The sequence below is a fragment of the Symphalangus syndactylus genome, chromosome 1, assembly GCF_028878055.3.
Source record: "Symphalangus syndactylus isolate Jambi chromosome 1, NHGRI_mSymSyn1-v2.1_pri, whole genome shotgun sequence".
Classification (NCBI taxonomy): Eukaryota; Metazoa; Chordata; class Mammalia; order Primates; family Hylobatidae; genus Symphalangus; species Symphalangus syndactylus.
In genome coordinates this window covers 74,580,163-74,600,087 of record NC_072423.2, presented here as the reverse complement: position 1 = coordinate 74,600,087, position 19,925 = coordinate 74,580,163, and the positions used below count along the sequence as shown (strand labels likewise).

General features: G+C 41.4%; 1 protein-coding gene and 1 long non-coding RNA gene across 2 annotated transcripts in view; one reads left to right on the top strand and one right to left on the bottom strand.

The window, feature by feature from the left end:
* Positions 1-19,925, bottom strand: part of RAB12 (RAB12, member RAS oncogene family) — a 30,125-nt gene that overhangs the window by 1,801 nt on the left and 8,399 nt on the right. Inside the window, exons 2-5 of the mRNA XM_055238119.2 lie at positions 12,502-12,562; positions 4,166-4,304; positions 1,908-1,997; positions 1,171-1,275 (exon numbers count right to left, since the gene is read on the bottom strand). Coding sequence (XP_055094094.1) covers positions 1,171-1,275; positions 1,908-1,997; positions 4,166-4,304; positions 12,502-12,562 — 395 coding nt within the window. The remainder of the gene's footprint in view (positions 1-1,170; positions 1,276-1,907; positions 1,998-4,165; positions 4,305-12,501; positions 12,563-19,925) is intronic.
* Positions 1-19,925, top strand: part of LOC134733332 (uncharacterized) — a 112,832-nt gene that overhangs the window by 85,449 nt on the left and 7,458 nt on the right. The window lies entirely within an intron of this gene.

The following is a 19,925-nucleotide window of genomic DNA, read 5'->3' as shown; positions in this document are numbered from 1 at the left end:
GTCCTCTGATCATTAAAGACCAATTAGACTTTAAAATATTAAGCCAAAAAAAAAGCCATGTTCAAGACACTTCATATCACAACATGAACAATGCCCAGCCTACTTAATACCCTATGGTAGAAGAGACCAGATCAACCTCATAAACATATATTTTCATAGAACCAGGTAAAATAAAAATACATTAATAAATTTTTAAAATGGTCTGCATTCCAAGGAGTTGTGTACTTACTAAAGACAGACATAACCTACCTTGGCAATTATATAAACTTTTTTTTTTTTTTTTAAATAGAGACAGTGTCTCATTCTGTCACCCAGGCTGGAGTGCAGATACGATCACAGCTCACTGTATCAAATTCCTCAAATTCCTGGGCTCAAGCAATCCTCTTGCATCAGCCTGGGTAGCTGGGTCTACTACAACCAGGTACATGCCACTACATTTTGCTAATTTTTAAATTTTTTTTTTGTAGAGGTGGGGTCTCATATGTTGCCCAGTCTGGTCTTGAACTCCTGGCCTCAAGTGATCCTCCCACCTTGACCTTCCAAAGTGCTGGGATTATAGGTGTGAGCTACCACACCCAGCCTAAACAATTACCTTATTAGAAGCTTCTGAATTACGTTTGAACTGAGCAAATTTCACTTAATAACATAAACTTCAGTTCTTATTAACAATTTTTGAATGTAAGCCTAAAGATGCCTGAAGAAATTGCTGCTGCTCAATGAAGCTGTCTAGCAATTTTCTCGCAACTCAGCGTCATGGAAAGGTCTCTGTAAGGAAGTGGCTCCCACCAGGGAGCAGAACAGGAAGGGATGCAGGCACAGCACCATGGGGCTCTCTATTCCGCTAAGACACCTGCAGACTTGGCTAGGTCTCCAACTGAATGTCAAATAAACACAGCACATTGCTAAGACCCTGTTAAGTCTACCCTGCCGTATCTTAAGGGGAAGCGAGTATGCCATATACCAACCCCAAGAACACCAGAAGCCCCTGGGTGGGAAACAGCTACAGCAGGCCGGGTGCCTGTGGCCGAGTTAACAACCATACCTGGTTCTTGCGCCTGAGCACGACTACTGTATTTTGGTTTCTAAATGCAAAATTCTCAATAAAAAAGCAATAAAGGAAACAACAGGTTTCAGATGATATACTTTCATAATGTAGATTCTTTTTTTTACCTTTTTCAGAATGTCATCGACAAGTTTCAGAAATATCTCGTCCACATTGAAGTTATCCTTGGCACTTGCTTCACAGAACCGCATCCCAGTGATTTGCTGTGCAAACTGAGAAGAAACACACACCTATTTCCTCTGTGTGGGGCCACACAGACCAGCGTGCGAGCATGAGGCCTCTGGGCTCAGCTTCAAGGGAAGGGCTGGGATTAAGGGGCAGAAAGTCCCACTGATGCTCAAATATAAAGTTCACAAGTGTAGCAAATTCTTACATTATAAGCAACTAGCAAAACAAAAGACAATAAAAATCCTTAAGGTGATGCCAGGACCTTCCAGTCAAATCAGTTGCCTAAGTTTCTAAAAGTGTAACATATCTGACATTTAAAATGTGAATAGCATCATTTCTCCGTGATTCAATCCTTAGCAAAAACCAAGGAAGTTTAAAGTACGTTAAAGTAAATTATAAAAGCAGCTTTATGGCTTAAAATATGTTTCTCTGTATAAAATGTCAGGTTAGGTAATAATGCTGTATACACTAATGTGTTTTTTTCTCCCTCCATTTCAGAATGAATTTAAAGAAGCAGGAAGTCAAAAAAGTGCAAACAAATTAGGAGGATGTGACTGAGTTATCACTGTATTGATAATTTCTTCGTAATTTTAAAAAGTAAGTAATTTATTAAAAGAAACAGTACCTCAAGTGCTAAGCACAGTGTGTGGCAACCGTGCCTCCCGCGCCCTCTCACCTTTTCCCCCTGCTGTCTGGTGATTTCTCTGTCCGTTTCACAGTCCAACTTATTTCCAACTAAGAGAAGCTCTGCATCCTCTGAAGCATACTGTGGAATTTTAAAAGAAGCCACAGTTCAAAGATGGGCATCGCCATATACTGACAGCGGAAATATAAACCGATACAGTATTTTTTGCTAATTTACATTTGTTCATTCACTTCCACTCTTTGAGTCCCAGGCAGGACTGGGCAGGGGTGCGAGGCAGGGCTCACTGCATCTTAGAAAGCAACCAGGGCACAGGAATTAAGAACCATAATGTTCCTGGCTGTTGACCCAACAATTCCCAAGACCCCTTCCTAAGGAAATGATTCAACATACAGGCAAAGCTCTATACTCAAAATGGTTATCAACTGAATAAAACCTGCAAGTCAAACAAAATGGCTGAAGAATCAAGTTATTTTAAAAACACAGGCATTTAAAAAAACGTACGCTTCAGAAGAACACGGAATGACACAGAAAGACTCCGCGACAGAATATTCACAAAATAAGCAAGACGTAAAGCTAAATACAGTGAAGCCAATTTGGCTTTTCAGGATGCCAGAGGTACAGATTTTTTATTTACTTTTGTGCTTTTCTGCATTTTCCAAATTTCTATAATGAAAGTATCATTAATTTTATAACCAGGAAAAAAGGTAAGCTACATTTCTAAGTTTAAAAATACATAATAGGCACAATAAGATTTCTCTCTTTAAAAATGAGGTTACAATCTCTTGAGCAACTAACTTGTTCTAAAAAGTTATTTGAAACAGATTGCAACAAAAGGAACCTGAATGGTGTAGCCGTGGGCCAGTCATGCAGCCAGGTGAGGAGAGCCGGCCCCTTATCAGGGAGGTGTGGGTAACAGTGACAACACCCGCCGCATGGCTGGGGCAATGGGCCCCGCACTCAGGAAATGATGCTCTCACTCAAGTACGGTGAAAAGCAGCAGTTGATGACAAAAGGAAGACAGCATCAGACCTCAAGACCTGGGCACAGACTCACAAACTCAAGTACCAAATGGGGTAGGACTTAGGCCATTTCTTTTGGTTTTGTATTCATTCTATTAGTTCTAAAAGTTTTAGACTATGAGGACTGTCCGCTTCTAATTTCCACAGGATTGTACTTTGTGACTTCCATATCAGGGGACATCAGTATCCACTGATGTGCCAATGGAGGGCCTGGTATGACTGATGCCCAGTGCAGAGCAGGCTGGGGCAGGGGCCTCGCCTCAGGTCTGATCCAACCTTGCAACCCTGATCCTAACAATTTTTTTTTAATTAAAAAAAAAGAGAGAGAGAGACCACTATGTTGCCCAGGCTGGTCTCGACCTCCTGGGTTCAAGTGATCCTCTTGCTTTGGCCTCCCAAAATGCTGGGATTACAGGTGTGAGTCACCATGCCCAGCCACCAATCCTAACACATTTTAAAGAGGTATACATCATCAATGGCATGCTTGGTAAGGCTGGCAAACAAACATTCTCCAACGTTATCTAGCAGACAGGTTTAAATGCAATGTGTAGATAAAATCCAATTTATATTGCATATGCTTGTTATGCAAATGAACTAAACATGAAATTACTGCACGACGGGAAGAAAACTCAAAATGTGGTCAATGGTATATCATCACATCCCACTCCCAACTGCTCTGCCTTCTAAATGTGTATTTGGGAACATGTTTCTTAGAGGAGAACCCACGGTTTACATTAACCACAGGGACACAGGCTATCTGTATGATTCAATCACGAGCCAAAGGAGAACTCGAGCTCCTCTTGTTCAAAATGAGCTAAAGGGCATCTATAATTGCGAGGACAGATGTCCAGTGGGTGACAGAGGCGCGTGGGACATCCGCAGGCACCGTGGAGAAGGCCATCTCCTCAAGGTTGTCACTCAGTGGACGTGCATGAGGTAAGTGTCCAAGTGACCTTTCCACAGAAATGAAATGTCTTATATCTATTCCATGAAAGCAGCTGGATGTAGTGGAATGAGCATGTTTGGCCTATGTAGTCGAGACAGTCCATGCTACCAGAAGAAAAATCCTGATTCTGGAAAAATTTAATTCTTCTTTGCTTCATCCACAATACAGGACTATATCCCTATCCCGAAGGCTATAATATGGGCTAAATGATGTTTAGTCTGTATGAAAACATGCTCAATCCATGTGTTTCCCCTCCTTCTTTTAATAATGATTAAGACTCACAAGCAGAGAGTTCACATTGGACAGAAAAATGCAACATTTACCTTATCAATCATTTTCATCCATTTCGGCAAATCATCAAACGTCTCCTTCTTAGTGATATCATACACTAATATGATCCCCTTGGCACTTCTGTAATAAGCTGAGGTAATGCTGTTGAATCTCTCCTGACCTGCTGTGTCCCTAAGAAAAAGCAGCCAAAGTCAGTTCCCAAACAATGCCCAAAGTGACCACCACCACATTCCAATGCAAACATAGATTATGCTGCAGTTTTTTCGTGAAAAAAGAATGAGAGTTACCCCTATTTCTCTTTGACCTGATGACCACAGTTAAAGAAAGTAGGAAAAATTTAGGTTGACTAAAACTATGACATAGAAAATACCTTTGTATTTAACAACTAAATTAGATGAATGGAGATGGATTATGAACCAAGATCAACATACTCTCCTGAATAACTTTTTCCCTCAAGACAGAAAATCAGCAACAGGAATGCTAATATGACATCAAAATATATGATGTTTTTCTAAAATAAAAAGGGGGAAAAGTTTTTAAAATACAGAATTTCCAAACAATCAATCCCTAAGAATTCACATTGTAGGTAATTTACAAAACCATTTGTCATACCCAAGAGCAACAATGCCACACAAGAAACACACACTTGATACACATGCATGACCCATTCCACGTTCATACACACAATAAATGGTGGGCATCCTAGGACTGTGAAAATGAATGCCCTCCAAGCCACAAAGAATTCATTTCTCACTCACTAACCACCACCTAGAGTGCTGGGGGCAGGCGTGGGGCACATGTGGCAGCTTACGATGACCACTTCAGATGAGAAAAGAAGATCCACAGTTACAACCCTAGCAGGCACAGTCGGGCCAGCAGCACTGAGTCTGTGGAGACAAGCAGGGCCAGCTCTTGAGAACGCCTCTGTTTGGGTCCGGCCACTGGGAGCTCCTCAAGTCTGCACTGACATCTGTGCACAGCCACTACTGTCAGTCACAGTAGCTTTTCTGAACAAGTTACACTCAAACAAAAACATCAGTAAGTCCCAATTACTTTTTTTTTTTTTTTTTGGAGATGGAGTCTAGCTCTGTCACCCAGGATGGAGTGCAATCAATGACACAATCTTGGCTCATTGCAACCTCTGCCTCCCGAGTTCAAGCGATTCTCCTGCCTCAGCCTCCCGAAAAGCTGGGATTACAGGCATGCGCCACCATGCCTGGCTAATTTTTTGTATTTTTAGTAGAGACAGGGTTTCACCATGTTGGCCAGGCTGGTCTCAAACTCCTGAGCTCATGTGATCCACCTGCCTTGGCCTCCCAAAGTGCTGGAATTATAGGTGTAAGCTACGAGCCCAGCCTCCAATTACTTTCAAACCAAGATTTTGAAAATTAGAAAACAAGAATTTTCATAGCAAAAAAGATCTGAAAATCTGTATAGAGTAAAACTTTTAATTTTTTTTTCAAATGAAATATCTTCCCAGAGTGAAACTTTGTGCAGAAATGAAGCATAAAAGTAATTTTTTATTTCTTACCTCATATCTGAAGGATTAATGTTAGCCAACATTAGCTTTGTAATCAATGTGCTGACCTTCTAGAATAAATCATAAGGGTACAAGGAAATGTAATACTCTAAATTATGGATGTGCACTTGACCATATTTCTTCCCCTTACCAAACCGTAACTTCTATTCTCAAAGGTTCTGAATCCCCAATCTACTACACTCAGAGGGAAATGGTCATGGAGGGAGCCCGAGGAACAGTGAAGATGTGCCGGGAACTAGGCAGTGGGCTGCTCTTTCCCAGTTTTCTCAGCAGCACTGGCTCAAAGGCTCCCTGGCTTGGACGACGGCCGCATCTGAGTCGCTCTGCTGCCAGCAGGGCAGGAGCGGGCAGAATGCCACGGCACCCAGGCACTATTCTTGGTCCCATGACTTGGCTTCTTGGAAAACTCAACCTCTCTGAGCTGAGCTCTGTTTCCTCCTGTGTAAAATGGTGGAAGCTGTAACAGCTCTACGGTAGGCAGTTTTCAACAACATGAAAATGTAGAACAATTGACACTATTTAAGTCTACAACTCTCCTTTAACTGACATGGATCATTAGTATCTGGTTTTGTTGAAAAGATGACCAATAGTCCCCCACTGATGAAAACTGCCGTAGAATTAGCCTTGTTAGGCCGGGGCAGTGGCTCACGCCTGTAATCCCAGCAATTTATGAAGCTGAGGTGGGCAAGTCACCTGAGGCCAGGAGTTCAAGACCAGCCTGGCCAACATGGTGAAACCCCTTCTCTACTAAAAATATAAAACTTAGCTGGGCATGATGGCAGGTGCCTATAATCCCAGCTACTCAGGAGGCTGAGACAGGAGAATTGCTTGAGCCCGGGAGGCGGAGGTTGCAGTTAACTGCGAAAGCGCCACTGCACTCCAGCCTAGGGGACAGAGAGCAAGACTCCATCTCAAAAACAAAAAACAAAAAACAAAAAAACCAGAATTGGCTTTGTTATTTTCTTAACCCTAGACAGAACAGGTGGTCAAAGAAAAAGGGAGGAGAGATACCAGATAGGTTTGCAAATACAGTGAAGTTCATTATTACCAGAGTGCTCATTTGAAATCTAAAAGCATTCTTTTTTCTCCAGGCTGACACTGGCCACATCCACATGAAGAAGGTAAGCACATCAATCAGTACGGATGCCAGCTGAGCCCTGTTTCTCCTTTTTAAACCAAATATAAAATTTGAAGGCCTCCCACAACCATCTGAATGGACCTCCCCCTCAGCCAGGGCACTCTAAAATTTAACCTGAAAGGCTGGTGCTGGCCATGATGGGCAGTGGGGGTCAGACATTCCTCACTCTACCCTCCAGCATGAACATGAACACATACGTTAAGTCTGGTAAGAAACATTTAGTCTCTTCTCTCTGAAGCCAGCTACTTAGAGGCTTCATCTACATGATAAAACCTAGGTCTCCACAACCCCTTATAGTAACCCAGACATTCCTTTCTATAGATAATAACTCTTTGAACCAACTGCCAATCAGAATATGTTTAAATCTACCTATGACCTAGAAGACCCAGCCCCTTTGAGCTGTCTCACCTGTCCAGATCAAACCAGTGTAAATCTTACATGTATTGATTGATGTATTATGTCTCCCTAAAATGTACAAAAGCAAGCTGTACTCTTGACCACTTTGGGCACAGGTTGTCAGGACCACCTGATGCTGTGTCATAGGTGTGTCCTTAGCCCTGGCAAAATAAACTCTCTAAACTGATTGAGACCTGTCTCAGATACTTTTTGGTTTATATCTTGTATTATGATAAGCCTAGAAACTGTTTGAGAACCACTGCAAATTTCTAATTCCAATAAGGCCCAATGGAGAAGGCTTCCGATCAGGAAGGACTAACACTTGCAAAGTGATTTCTTTAAAGACCATCTACGATTTAGCTTTACCCAAAGAAACCCAACCAAGTGTGCCACAGTGGAGTAAGCTGGGGGGCAACAGGCTCTTCCATGCAAAGCCATCAGAGCCTCTCACCGCACAGCAGGGAGTTCCTGAAAGGGGAGGAGAACACTTCCCTTAGGCACCTGTGGGACTGGGTCCCTAAAAACGCCCCTTGGCCATGTTGTTATAATTTATGGCTTCCTTCAGAGGAGACCTGCCACCAAATTAGTTCACATCAGTGATGCCTTATTGTCAAACAAGCAGAAAAGCTCACTAGCAAATTCATTTCCACATAAAGCGAAGCCATTTGCTTTGCCTCAGAGGATATGAGGATCCCCTGCTGCCCTGAATGGAAGGTGAGGAGGGCAGAGGTGGGTATGTTTCTGTCTACCCATGTCCTGCAGTACACCATCAGTAGACATGCGCTGGTAACATGTTTAAAAATTATAAAGCTGATGCCATGTCAGGCAAGGCAAAGAAACTTCATTTTTTGGCCTCAGAACTGCCAAAAGAAAAAAAAAAAAAGGAAATCTGAAGAATATGATAGATGAAGAATGAATTCTTCAGGATTTCTAAAAGCAACTTAAAGACCACACTAATAGTCACCTTCAAGGCAGCTGAGAAGGAACAGAGTTAGATACCATTTGGTTTCCATAAAGAGTCAATGAATAAAATTATTTCTCTAATCCTAGGCATTTAGGGGTATACTTTACTACTTCCAAACCAATAAAGAGTTAAATCTTTCAGAGGATGGTTTACCATCCTCACAAGTTATGGCTTGTCTAAATTAGGATTCCATCAAACATTTTTAATGTTGAAAAATATTCTGTGCTATCTGAGTAGTGTTACGAAACATTCCCCATTTCTTTAAAAAGTTAAAAATAATAAGCATTTTTCTACTCTGAAATCAGTGGTTAACACAATATAGCTGAACCACGAATTTAAATAACAATCAGATTTAAGATCTTCAATAAGCATTTTAGGAATTACATACTTTAATAAACTTTTATTCTAGGTAATTTTAATCTGGTTTTCAGTATAAGTCAACTCACATGCACTTCTATACACATTCAATGACTTAAGAATCCAGAAACTGGAGGCACAAAACCAGAGAAATTACAGATAATAGGAGTTTTAATAAAAACAATCAAAGAACAGAGATAGTAAAAGGCAATTTTGATGTAGCTTAAAATGCCTTTGCATGAATAGCATACTTAGGAATCTTAGAAACATTAAGACGTTCACCATTAAGAAGCTAGCTGCCTCTACTGACTTTAAGTCCAATGTAAAGAAAGAGGATAGAAACCTCAAAATTAAAAACCTGAGGCAATCATTCTAACGCAAATGAGCAAATTGGTTTAGTTGACAAAAATCCCAATGAGGAAACGTGAACTAGTTCAGCACTCCCCATTTAAGCCCATTCCTTAAATGCCACTGTTTGGGCCTGGCTCTGAAGGCTGGGGGTAGAAAAGCATGTTTCTTTGAGAGACGATTCCACACTCCCAAAATATTTGGGCTGAGAAAGCTTTTATTTTCTATTCCTCTCAGAAGCGCCTTTGCTTGATTTATTTCCCTTACATACTAAATTATCTGCTATCATGTACAGCCAAAGAATAATAAACGAAATGTTGACTCCATTCAGCAAGTATTTCTTAAATATCTACTATGTGCCAGCACCATAAAAATCCCACACAAATCTCTACTTTCCAAAAATTAGATTACATCAATGCACTGAACACGCTTTCACCTTTCTATGAAAAGGTAGAATCCTAATATTTCCCTCTTTTTCTTCATAAACTTGAGTTTTCACTGTAATGATAAGGTGTGGATTTCTAGAGGTTTGCAAGTTATTAACGTCAGCTCAACCATCGTTTACTACAGTTAGCATACCACCTTATTCTGATTTTTCTATCTGCTTTTTGTGCAAATTGAAAAATTTCTGCAATTCTGTTTTCCCAGTTTGGTAATACAACAACAATGCTTGGAGAATTCAAAGCCTCTTATTTGCTGTATTTAATATAGCCACTTAAATTATTTAATTACTAATTTTCAGGGCATACACCAATTTAGGGTATCAAATATTCCCCGTCTTCCAACCAGAGAACAAAAGGAATGATGCCGACCTAAGAAAGCTGGTTAAAACAAAATCCCCCAACAGTTGACTGGTCCGACAGGCAGAACAAAGGGCCCTTATATGAGGCATTTCAATTCTGTGTTTGCCTAAAGGTAAGAGGCAAATTTCATGGCTTCAAGTCCATTTCAACACAACTCCAAGATCATTGTAAATAATTTCCAGGACACCCTTTGGATATAAATTCATCAAACTACATCCTGGTCAACACGTTTTATTTTAGCTACTTACATAAAGTTCTAACATTCATGTAGAAATACCTTAAAGTATAGAGAAGAGAAAAATGGTCCTTTTTCTGACCACAGGTAATCAACGAACTGAAATACGTGGCAATGACATAAAACGTGATGTAGAAATGTAACAGACACCTGTAGCTTTTGGTACTTTTAGCTTTTAGGAATCTATAGTAAATAATGCACTTCTTCCAACAAGATCCTCCTATGAAAACCGAATGGCAATGCTTTCATGCCAGTCTAGAAAATCGGAGCAGAGCTATCTATTATTAGCATAGCACAATCCACTGAGCCTCCTTGAGGGACCGTTTCCAGCTACACAGGCGCCTTCTATGCCCTCAATGGATGAGAGTGAAACGACGACAACACGCCCACAGCAAAGCAGATTACGCCAACAGCAGCACAAGGGCTGCGCCTCACTCCTAAAGAAGCCACCCATTACTTTAAAACAGTAATACAAATTACGATCATGATTTTAACACTTCCTTTTTATCTGCTGCATAGCAATAATGAAGAAAAAGGTTTCCATCTTTTAAATAAAATATTTCAGAAGATAAAAATCTTATTTTGAGTATTATGTGATCAACAAAATGGCTGGCCTGTAGTAGATGTATGAGTCACTGTTCAAAACCTTCCTGCAGGAAAAGACAACCCTGCAGGAAAAGAGTCACTGGAATATTCCACGTAGAAAACTTGCAATCAACCATTCCATAAGTCCAATCCATTTCATTCTTCCTCCCTTAGTTACGCTCTTTGCCCACGCTGTACAGCTGCACAGGTTTAGAGAATGAAAAAATATTAAAGAGCCAAGGGAGAATCAGGAGAGGGAGAGGGGTCATTTGGAGAATGCTTATATATACAAGAGAAAAATGGTTTCTGAGTGCCCACTGCTCTTCGCGGAACCACAGTACCTCACTTTCTCCCCGGGGGGGATTCCATTAGGTAGGGCCCTCTTAGCTCACAGTCAAGGACATGGTAGTCAGATTCCAGGAGTGCCCAATGTCACCAGCACAGACTCAGTGGGCAGAGCTCCAGAGAGGAACCAGGACATTTGGACATACTTTGTAAACCAGAATACTGCCGCCAAAGATGAAGATGGAAGTATTAATGCATTAATGAAGACATGTGCCACAGTCATCAGGCATGGCTGTCACCCACTAAGGCAGGCATCACACATTCTAATAATGTTTACATCACTTTTGTAGGGCAATATTCTCATCAGAAAGTACCTCACACAGGTACTAGGAACAGAGAGAGGCATATCCCAAATCCTTTTGAAGATGGTCTTTACCTTATAGAACTTATAATTAGAAATAGCAGCTTGTGTGCAAAACACTTTGTTGCCATTTCCAGTGTTTAAAAGCTGGGCAGCAATGCACAAAAAGTCTGCAGGACTAGCACAGGAAGAAACATGTATTTGTTGTTTATTCAAGTATTTAGACAAGGCTTAATGTTTCATAATCAAGCCAAAAACGAAAATATGCAGACCAAACGCACAACAGAAAACAAACAAAAACCCAAATCAAAAAATCTTTGAAGTGTGTTATACAGTGAAGGGTGACCAAATGAAGATATTACCTCAGACACCTCCAGAAGGCAGGCACTGCGGCTTGGCTGCAGCTGCGGCCCAGACAGGGACACGGATGAAGAATGAAGACATGGCACTAACATTCAAGCATTAGGTGACCGATGATGCCACAGATGAAGCAGCAATTAACGCAGATGAAAGCAAACACACACATGGTGGACAAACAATCAGAGCTGAGGGTGACCTGCCAAGAGGAGTTAGTAAGCTGAGTACACCGCAGCTGTAGCATTCAAAACAAAATGGCATTCTCAGAGCACCTCAATCGGGCTACTTTTAAGCCACCGCCAGACCACCAGACCAGATCTTATCCCTTCTTCCACAGATAGGTCGCTAGCACCTGCGGGCTGTTAACAGGTTAATAGCTAACAGAAAGCTCTTAGTGCTGAGTGCAGTTATAACACAGCTGGTTGAGTCTCTCATTCCAGTTGTGATCTGAGAAAGGGGCCTGGATTCATTTCTAGTAGGCATTAGTGGGGGCTCACGTCCCGTGGAATCAGCAGTACAGCCAGAAGAAGTATGCCCACCCGCAGTAATAGTCACACTGTGCCACCAAGAAGCTCTGTAACTGTCTGCAGGGGACCTGCCTTCAGATTGTGCAAATCTGGTTATGAACATATTGGGCTTTCTTTGAATACTATCATACAAAATAAAGACATGAAGACAAACACTTGGGCAATCATTTTAGTGGTGACAGTTTTGGTATCACGTAAATGATTTGAAAATAGAGGCAAAAAGGTTCCAAACTAGCTACCAGTAAAGTAACATTGTTCTGTCCACAACTGCTCCCATGTGCAAGTGGCATATAACATAACAGCCTTATTTAAATTCTCTCTCTTGATGGAAACACTGTCCATTTAATTTTAAAATGAGCAAGAGGAGAAAAGTAGGAGAGGCAAATCAGCTCAAACAGTTCATTTTATTAGACAAGTACATGGACTGTTAAACACACACAGCACATTACTGGGTGCACACTCTCCCACTTACCAGATCTGTAATCTAATTTTCTTTCCTCTTAGCTCTACAGTTTTGATTTTGAAGTCAACACCTGTAAATAAAACAAATGAATGTGAAGCAAAACAACAAAGATGCAATTTGTCATACAAAATAATCCTATTTGTGTATTTTGTTATCATTACCAGAAAAAAAGAAAACCCCATGAAACCTGACATCACTTAATTCCAACGAAAAGCAGCATCTGCACCAGTATCTATAACCTCCCATCTCTCACGCTTCAGCCACACTGGGAAGGTCAGCCCATGTTATGTCTCATCCTGAATGATCGGTCTAGTATTTGCTGTTCATAACACAACTTATAACTACCACAGTTCAGCATAGAAACCAGTTTAAAATTACATTTAATAACTATATCAACAAATAAGTGGTTTTAAAAGGATGTTTTCTCGGGGAAAATTCTTATATGGAACACCGGAAACTTAATCAAACTTAATCAATTTCAGTCAAATAGCCTTCGTCTGAATTTAGAAATTATTGTACTAAAAATTTCAGTACTCATGAAAATTTTAGGTAAATATAAACATAACATTATATTATCAACAGTGAGAAGATTTTAAAATTTACTCTTACACAAATTAACATACCCAACTTTAATTTTTATTCATTTTAATATTACTAAGCAAACCATCATGTATATTTCCTTTTCAATTTAGCCTGTAAAGCTTCAGATATATTTTTAAAACCAAGTTTTCATTTGTGTATGCTACCTTATATGCCTTCCAATTATACAAAATGTAAATATTTCACAACAATATTTTATTACACAATTTTCATAACTAAGGGAACAAAAGGGATGCTGGCTGAATTTAGAACTAGAGGCACCTTCCCAACAGGAACGACTTCCTGACAGCTTCCTTGGGACCCAGGATGTAGACGATCCCAGCTCCCTGGGCCAGCAGGTGCCCATGTTTGTGAGTGGTATGGTGGCCGCAGAGCAGGCCCTGGCCATGCCCCTGACTGCCCATCTCTGGACACTGATGAGGTGCTGCAGTCAGACGAGGCTCTTGAGGGTAAGTGGAAGACATGTGACCAATTTTTATAATTAGTAACACTGTGGACACCAATGCCACACAAAAGGCATGTTTACAGCCCTGGGGCAGGGTGTGGCCAGGGAGGCAGCCCTCCTACCCTAGGAGAGAAGTTGCATGAATATAAAATGTCGCAAGAAAACAAAGCTAGAAAGCACTACTCCATGTCAATTCTTAACCTCTCACATAACACATAATTTCCGATGTCCCTGAAAGAAAGCTACTTAATTCAATTTCACTTTCAGTTCTGGAAATGATTTGCTTTCCAAAGTCAAAGGAAGCTCTGACACTGCCTTGACCCAGGAAGCAGGCTCTGCATGACGGAGAACCTTGAAGAGAGTGGCTTAACACTCAGCTGCAAGGAAACTGCAATTTCAACTGATACTACACAAGACACACAAAATAGCGCAGATATTTGCTATCTGGTTTAAAGCAGAACAGTTTAATGACAAAACGCTGTCTTCATATTAATGTAGAGTTAGGATTTCACTGCTGCCACACTACTCTGTGATGGAATTTACTAATCAAATGCATAATCTGTGATGACTACTATTCTATTGTTGCGGGAAGTCAGGGACCCCAAACGGAGGGACCGGCTGAAGCCATGGCAGAAGAACGTGGATTGTGAAGATTTCATGGACATTTATTAGTTCCCTAAATTAATACTTTTATAATTTCCTATGCCTGTCTTTACTGCAATCTCTAAACATAAATTGTGAAGATTTCACGGACACTTATCACTTCTCCAATCAATACCCTTGTGATATCCTATGCCTGTCTTTACTTTAATCTCTTAATCCTGTCATCTCGTAAGCCGAGGAGGATGTATGTCGCCTCAGGACCATGTGATGATTGCGTTAACTGCACAAATTGTAGAGCATGTGTGTTTAAACAATATGAAATCTGGACACCTTGAAAAAAGAACAGGATAACAGCAATGTTTAGGAAACGAGAGATCACCTTAAACTCTGACCACCGATGAGCTGGGCGGAAAAGAGCCATATTCTCCTCTTTCAAAAGCAAACGGGAGAAATATCACTGAATTCTTTTTCTCAGCAAGGTACATCCCTGGGAAAGAGAATATGTGCCTGGGGGTAGGTCTACAGACGGCCCCCCTGATGTGGCCGTCTTCTATGGTCGAGGTTGTAGGGGTAGAATAGACCCCAGTCTCCCATAGCGCTCCCAGGCTTATTAGGAAGAGGAAATTCCCGCCTAATAAATTTTGGTCAGACTGGTTGCTCTCAAAACCCTGTCACCTGATAAGATTTTATCAATGACAATGGTGCCCGAAACTTCATTAGCAATTTTAATTTCGCCCCGGTCCTGTGGTCCTGTGGTCCTGTGATCTAGCTCTGCCTCCATTTGCCTTGTGATATTCTATTACCTTGTGAAGTATTTGATGTCTGTGACCCACACCTATTCACACACTCCCTCCCCTTTTGAAAATCCCTAATACAAACTTGCTGGTTTTGTGGCTTGTGGGGCATCACGGAACCTACCGACATGTCATGTCTCCCCTGGATACCTAGCTTTAAAATTTCTCTCTTTTGTACTCTGTCCCTTTATTTCTCAAACCAGCCGATGCTTAGGGAAAACAGAAAAGAACCTATGTGACTATGGGGGCAGGTTCCCCGATATTCTATTTTACTTTTGTTTCCAATTTCTTCAAGTAAGTTTGTTTTTAAAATGTAATTAAAGGAGCTGATAACTTTTGTAAACCTTGTGGCAGTGGCTGCGACTTTATTGAAAAGAACTGGCAGATGATACTTCTTTTGAGCTCTGCTTCAAATTGACTAAGAGTCCCTGAAACAGCTAGAGCAGATAATCTTCGTTTTGACTACAGTTTTCTCTGCTAACAATGGAGTCTGAATATGTCAGACTGCCTTTCCCAACAACTTGAACAACTTACCCAACTCTAGCAGTCCTGCACTAGGACTATTTTGTAACCACAACATTTAATGAATAAAAATAAAACGCTGGGACATTAATATTCAAAATCAGGAAATAAGTGGTAACATTATAACTATGTAATTATAAACACATTATTAGTTCTAATAGGAAAACAAAGCAAAGATTACCTAACAGTAAATAGGGCTAAGAACCTGTTTTAGCATTGAGTACTCACAGACAAAAAGAAGGGAACAGACACTGGAGCCTACCTGAGGGTGATGGGTAGGAGGAAGGAGAGGACTGAAAAACTACCTATCGGGTCCTATGCTCACTGCCTGGGTGACAAAATCATCTGTACACCAAAGCCCCATGACACGCAACAAACCTGCACATGTATCCCCTGAACCTAAAATAAAAGTTGGAAAGGAAAAAAACAAAAGAAAAAAAGAATCTGTTTAGCCAAAACGAAGACTATCTTATAGTGAGTAGATGAATGACAATTAACAACACAACAGAAAAACACCCAGTGGCCAGATCTACAGTTCCATGAGTAAAACCAGTTCCTTAAAACAGTCCTCGCTCTTAAATGAAATATCCTATACCTATACCGTATCTAACAGCCATTAAGTAGCCTGCAATTACTGGAAACTTAATCCAATTTTTGGCTTAGAAACATATACCTGTCAAAGTACACAACTAAACATTTCTAAAAACTTTCTTATATTAAAAGTCAAAAATATCCCTTAATGTTGTCTATTTTTAATACTGGGATGTCATAGAAGTGATAATGATCCTCAATAAAAGGAAAAAAGTCATGAATAACCTCAAATAACTGGCAGATTATTTAGGAAAAGTCAACAGAGTTCCTGTCACAGAAGAGGAAATGTTTACAAACAACCGAGGGACAAAGAGGGTGGCGATTTCACTACTGTCTACACCCCTGTTGAAAACTGGTTTCCTACAGGTATCTTGACTAAGGGAGAAAGCAACGAGCCCCCACCACTCAGCTGATGGGGACAGTCCCTGCCTTCGGAAACCTCAGTCATACTGACCTAAATTAACACACCATGCACTTGGCAAAGCGTCTGTCTTTGCTGTTCTCTCCTCTTAGAGAACCTCCTTGTCTGCCCAGAACCCTTTGAAGCCCTAGATTTCCCATATGAACTCTTCTGACTGCACCTGCCTTTACCCTTGTCTTTATCTATGTTCCAGTTCTTGGCCCTGAACTCTCTTCTAGCCCATATCACGTCGTTCCTTCTTTGCTGGCCTCCCCGACAGGCTACGTGCCTTCCCTCTGAGGATGTAGTCATCTTCAGCCCCCTAAAGTCTAGGACACTGCCTGGCACACAACAGCAACTCAATAAATCTGATGGCTGGAAACTGCTCCCTCTTCTCCATCAAATGCTGTATATGTAAAAAGAAATGCGAATTATTTTTGGAAAAAAATAGGGAAATTCAGGACTGATTAGTTAAAAAAAAAAAAAAGGGCATCTGAGTAGCAGGTGTGGAATGGAAGCAGTGAACGCAGGGGTGCCCAGCACACAGGAGAAATATGAGTGTGTGCAGCAACACAGCCTCTCATTTCTCCTACAGTTCCTCACAGGATGGAGCAGCTGTCCTTGCTCACAGCCTCTCCCTACACACACTAATCTCAGAGGATTACAGTAACAGTTTCCCCATCCAGTCCCTCAGATAGAGAACTGGTCTACCAGGTGAATTATTCTGGTGAGAGGAGCTTGCTTTTCTTTAGGCTTACCAATTTTATGGAAGTCTTTCTAATGCTTTCAAAAAGCACGCAGGCTACAGAGATACAGTATTATCAAAGGTCTTAGACTGCTCTATTTAAGTCAGTCTTTTTTTCTGAAGCAAAAAAACAACAACAAAAAAAACAACAAAAAAAGAAGGCTTTGTCACACAGGCTGGAGTGCAGTGGCAGGATCATAGCTCACTGCAGCCTCCAACTCCTGGGTGATCCTCCCACCTCAGCCTCCTGAGTACCTGGGTCTACAGAAGTGCACCACTGTCACTAACTGATTTTGGTTTTTGTAGAGATAGCATCGCACTATGTTGCCCAGGCTGGTCTCAAACTCAAGTGATCCTCTTACCTCAGCCTCTCAAAGTGCTGGGTTTATAGGCATAAGCAACTGTGCCAGTGTCTTATTCTTGACCTTAATTTCCTTTAGTACTAATGATAGTGGACATCTGTCTGTCAAATACTCCATGTCTAACACCCAACACATCCAAGCCTCACAGCAGCCCAGCGACGGGGAAACTATTACCCCCATTTTATAAAGGAAGACATTATGATGAGCAGAGAGAGGACAGGGTAATTTGCCTACAATCATACCACAGGACAGAGAAGCAGCAGAACCAAGACTCAAATTTACACCACTGCCCACAATGAAAGGTTATTATAGTAAAAGTCAGATGGGTGAAAAAAGAGAAAAGCATGAGATGTTCTGAAGTGGCTCATAGCTCCCACAGCCAAGCTGTTAAGACAAGGCCTGACTCTGTGCTCTGCCTTCTTGCTGGCTGTCTTTCACGTCTCAGCAACAGCAGGAGGAATCCCTGGACTTAGTGCTTGTAAGATTTCTATGTTCCCCTTAAAGCAAAACATTTGCACATTACTGTTTCTTTTTGCTGGGCCATAAGAAGTTACAAAAGTGAAAATGGCAAAAACACACAGAACTTTCTTTCTTTACACTCCTTTCCAGTAAAAGGCCTAACCACCACTGTGGTCCAAATCTAGGGCTACGGCTGAGCGGACTGTGCCCTCTTCTTCCATGCCCAGGTCACTTCTGCTCGTTCCACCAAAGATGTGGAGTTTGGACCAGACCATAGATTTTACTTAATACTTTCAAGAAGTTAAGAATTTCCATAGACTTGGAGGTAAGTCTCAATACAAACAGTGGTTGTGATGTCACTGCCAATTTATAATAATGACCTTAAGTTTTATATGGTGGCTTTTCTTCCAAGGATGTATCTTACACAATGTTATCTAAAATTGGATATAATATTCTACTAAGGGATTGGATTGAGAATTTTCAGTGAGTTGTGAGAAAATAAATTAAGGAACGTGTTAAGGTTACAGAGAGAGGCAAATCTAGCATTAAAATCAAGTCATGTGGGCATAAGGCCAGTCTTCTACCCAAACTCTACCACCTACCAGGGAAGAGTTCAAAATGAATTCTCGTCCCATATAAGGAAAAGAGAATGTGGTTGGGCGCGGTGGCTGGCGCCTGTAATCCCAGCACTTTGGGAGGCCAAGGAGGGCGGATCACAAGATTAGGAGATCAAGACCATTCTGGCTAAGACGGTGAAACCCCGTCTCTACTAAAAATACAAAAAACTAGCCGGGTATGGTGGTGGGTGCCTGTAGTCCCAGCTGCTCGGGAGGCTGAGGCAGGAGAATGGCGTGAACCCGGGAGGCGGAGCTTGCAGTGAGCCCATATCACGCCACTGTACTCCAGCCTGCGGGACAGAGCGAGGCTCCGTCTCAAAAAAAAAAAAAAAAAAGAGGAAAAGGGGATGCAAACTCACTGCTAGTAGACCTGTCTTGTGACATCCTACTATTTAATATTATCTGGCTTTTCCTATCTAACCTGTGTGGTAAGGATTTAAATAGAAACTAAGTACTATAACTGTAAAATATTTTGATAAACTCAGAAGCAGGCACTATTAAAATCCTAATGTTACTATGCTTATCCAGGCCTGAGGCTGTCAAATTGCATCCAGGTATAAGAAGATCTGTCCTTGCTTGCACTCCAGGGTTGACATGCTCCCACCCAGCAAATAAAGCCCACCCTGTCCACAGAAGCACAAGGAGACAGCCTTGCACTTGACTGGAACAAACAATGACACCACGGACTGCAGCAGGGAGGGGAGGACAGCGAGACAGTTGGAAGTCCTGGGCCTCCAAGGAGAGGCATGGCTGGAGCCCAGCAGTGTGAGTGGACAGTTCCTCTCATGGAAGTATAAACCTATGAGAATTCCACAGAAAGGTGTATGACCTCTTCACAAATGAAAAGATTAAGAACTAACTTTTGTGGTGTTTGCTATATTTCAGATAATATTCTAAGGGCCTTATCTACATTAACTTATTGCAGTGTATATTCATTAACAATATTATGAGGTAGATATTACTGTCTATATTTTATAGACGAAAAAACAGAAGTCAGGGAAGCTGGTAGACTGCCTAAGGTAACCAAGTTGGTGGGCACGAGGGCACAGATTTGAACCTGGGCTGCCTGGCTCCCGGCTGTGCTCCTCCCTGTGCACTGTGCAGCCCCACCTGATGAACAAGAGGCAGAGGCTGGGAGGGAGCTAAGAACATATATTTAAGGCTGAAAAAGAACTTTCCATTCCTAGGCAAGTATATAAAATTAATAGTAAGACAGGGCGGATGGCTGGTTGGCTGAGACAGACTCCATCTCTGCACCATGAGGCCTTCTCTACTCCTTGGCTTCAGACAAACCC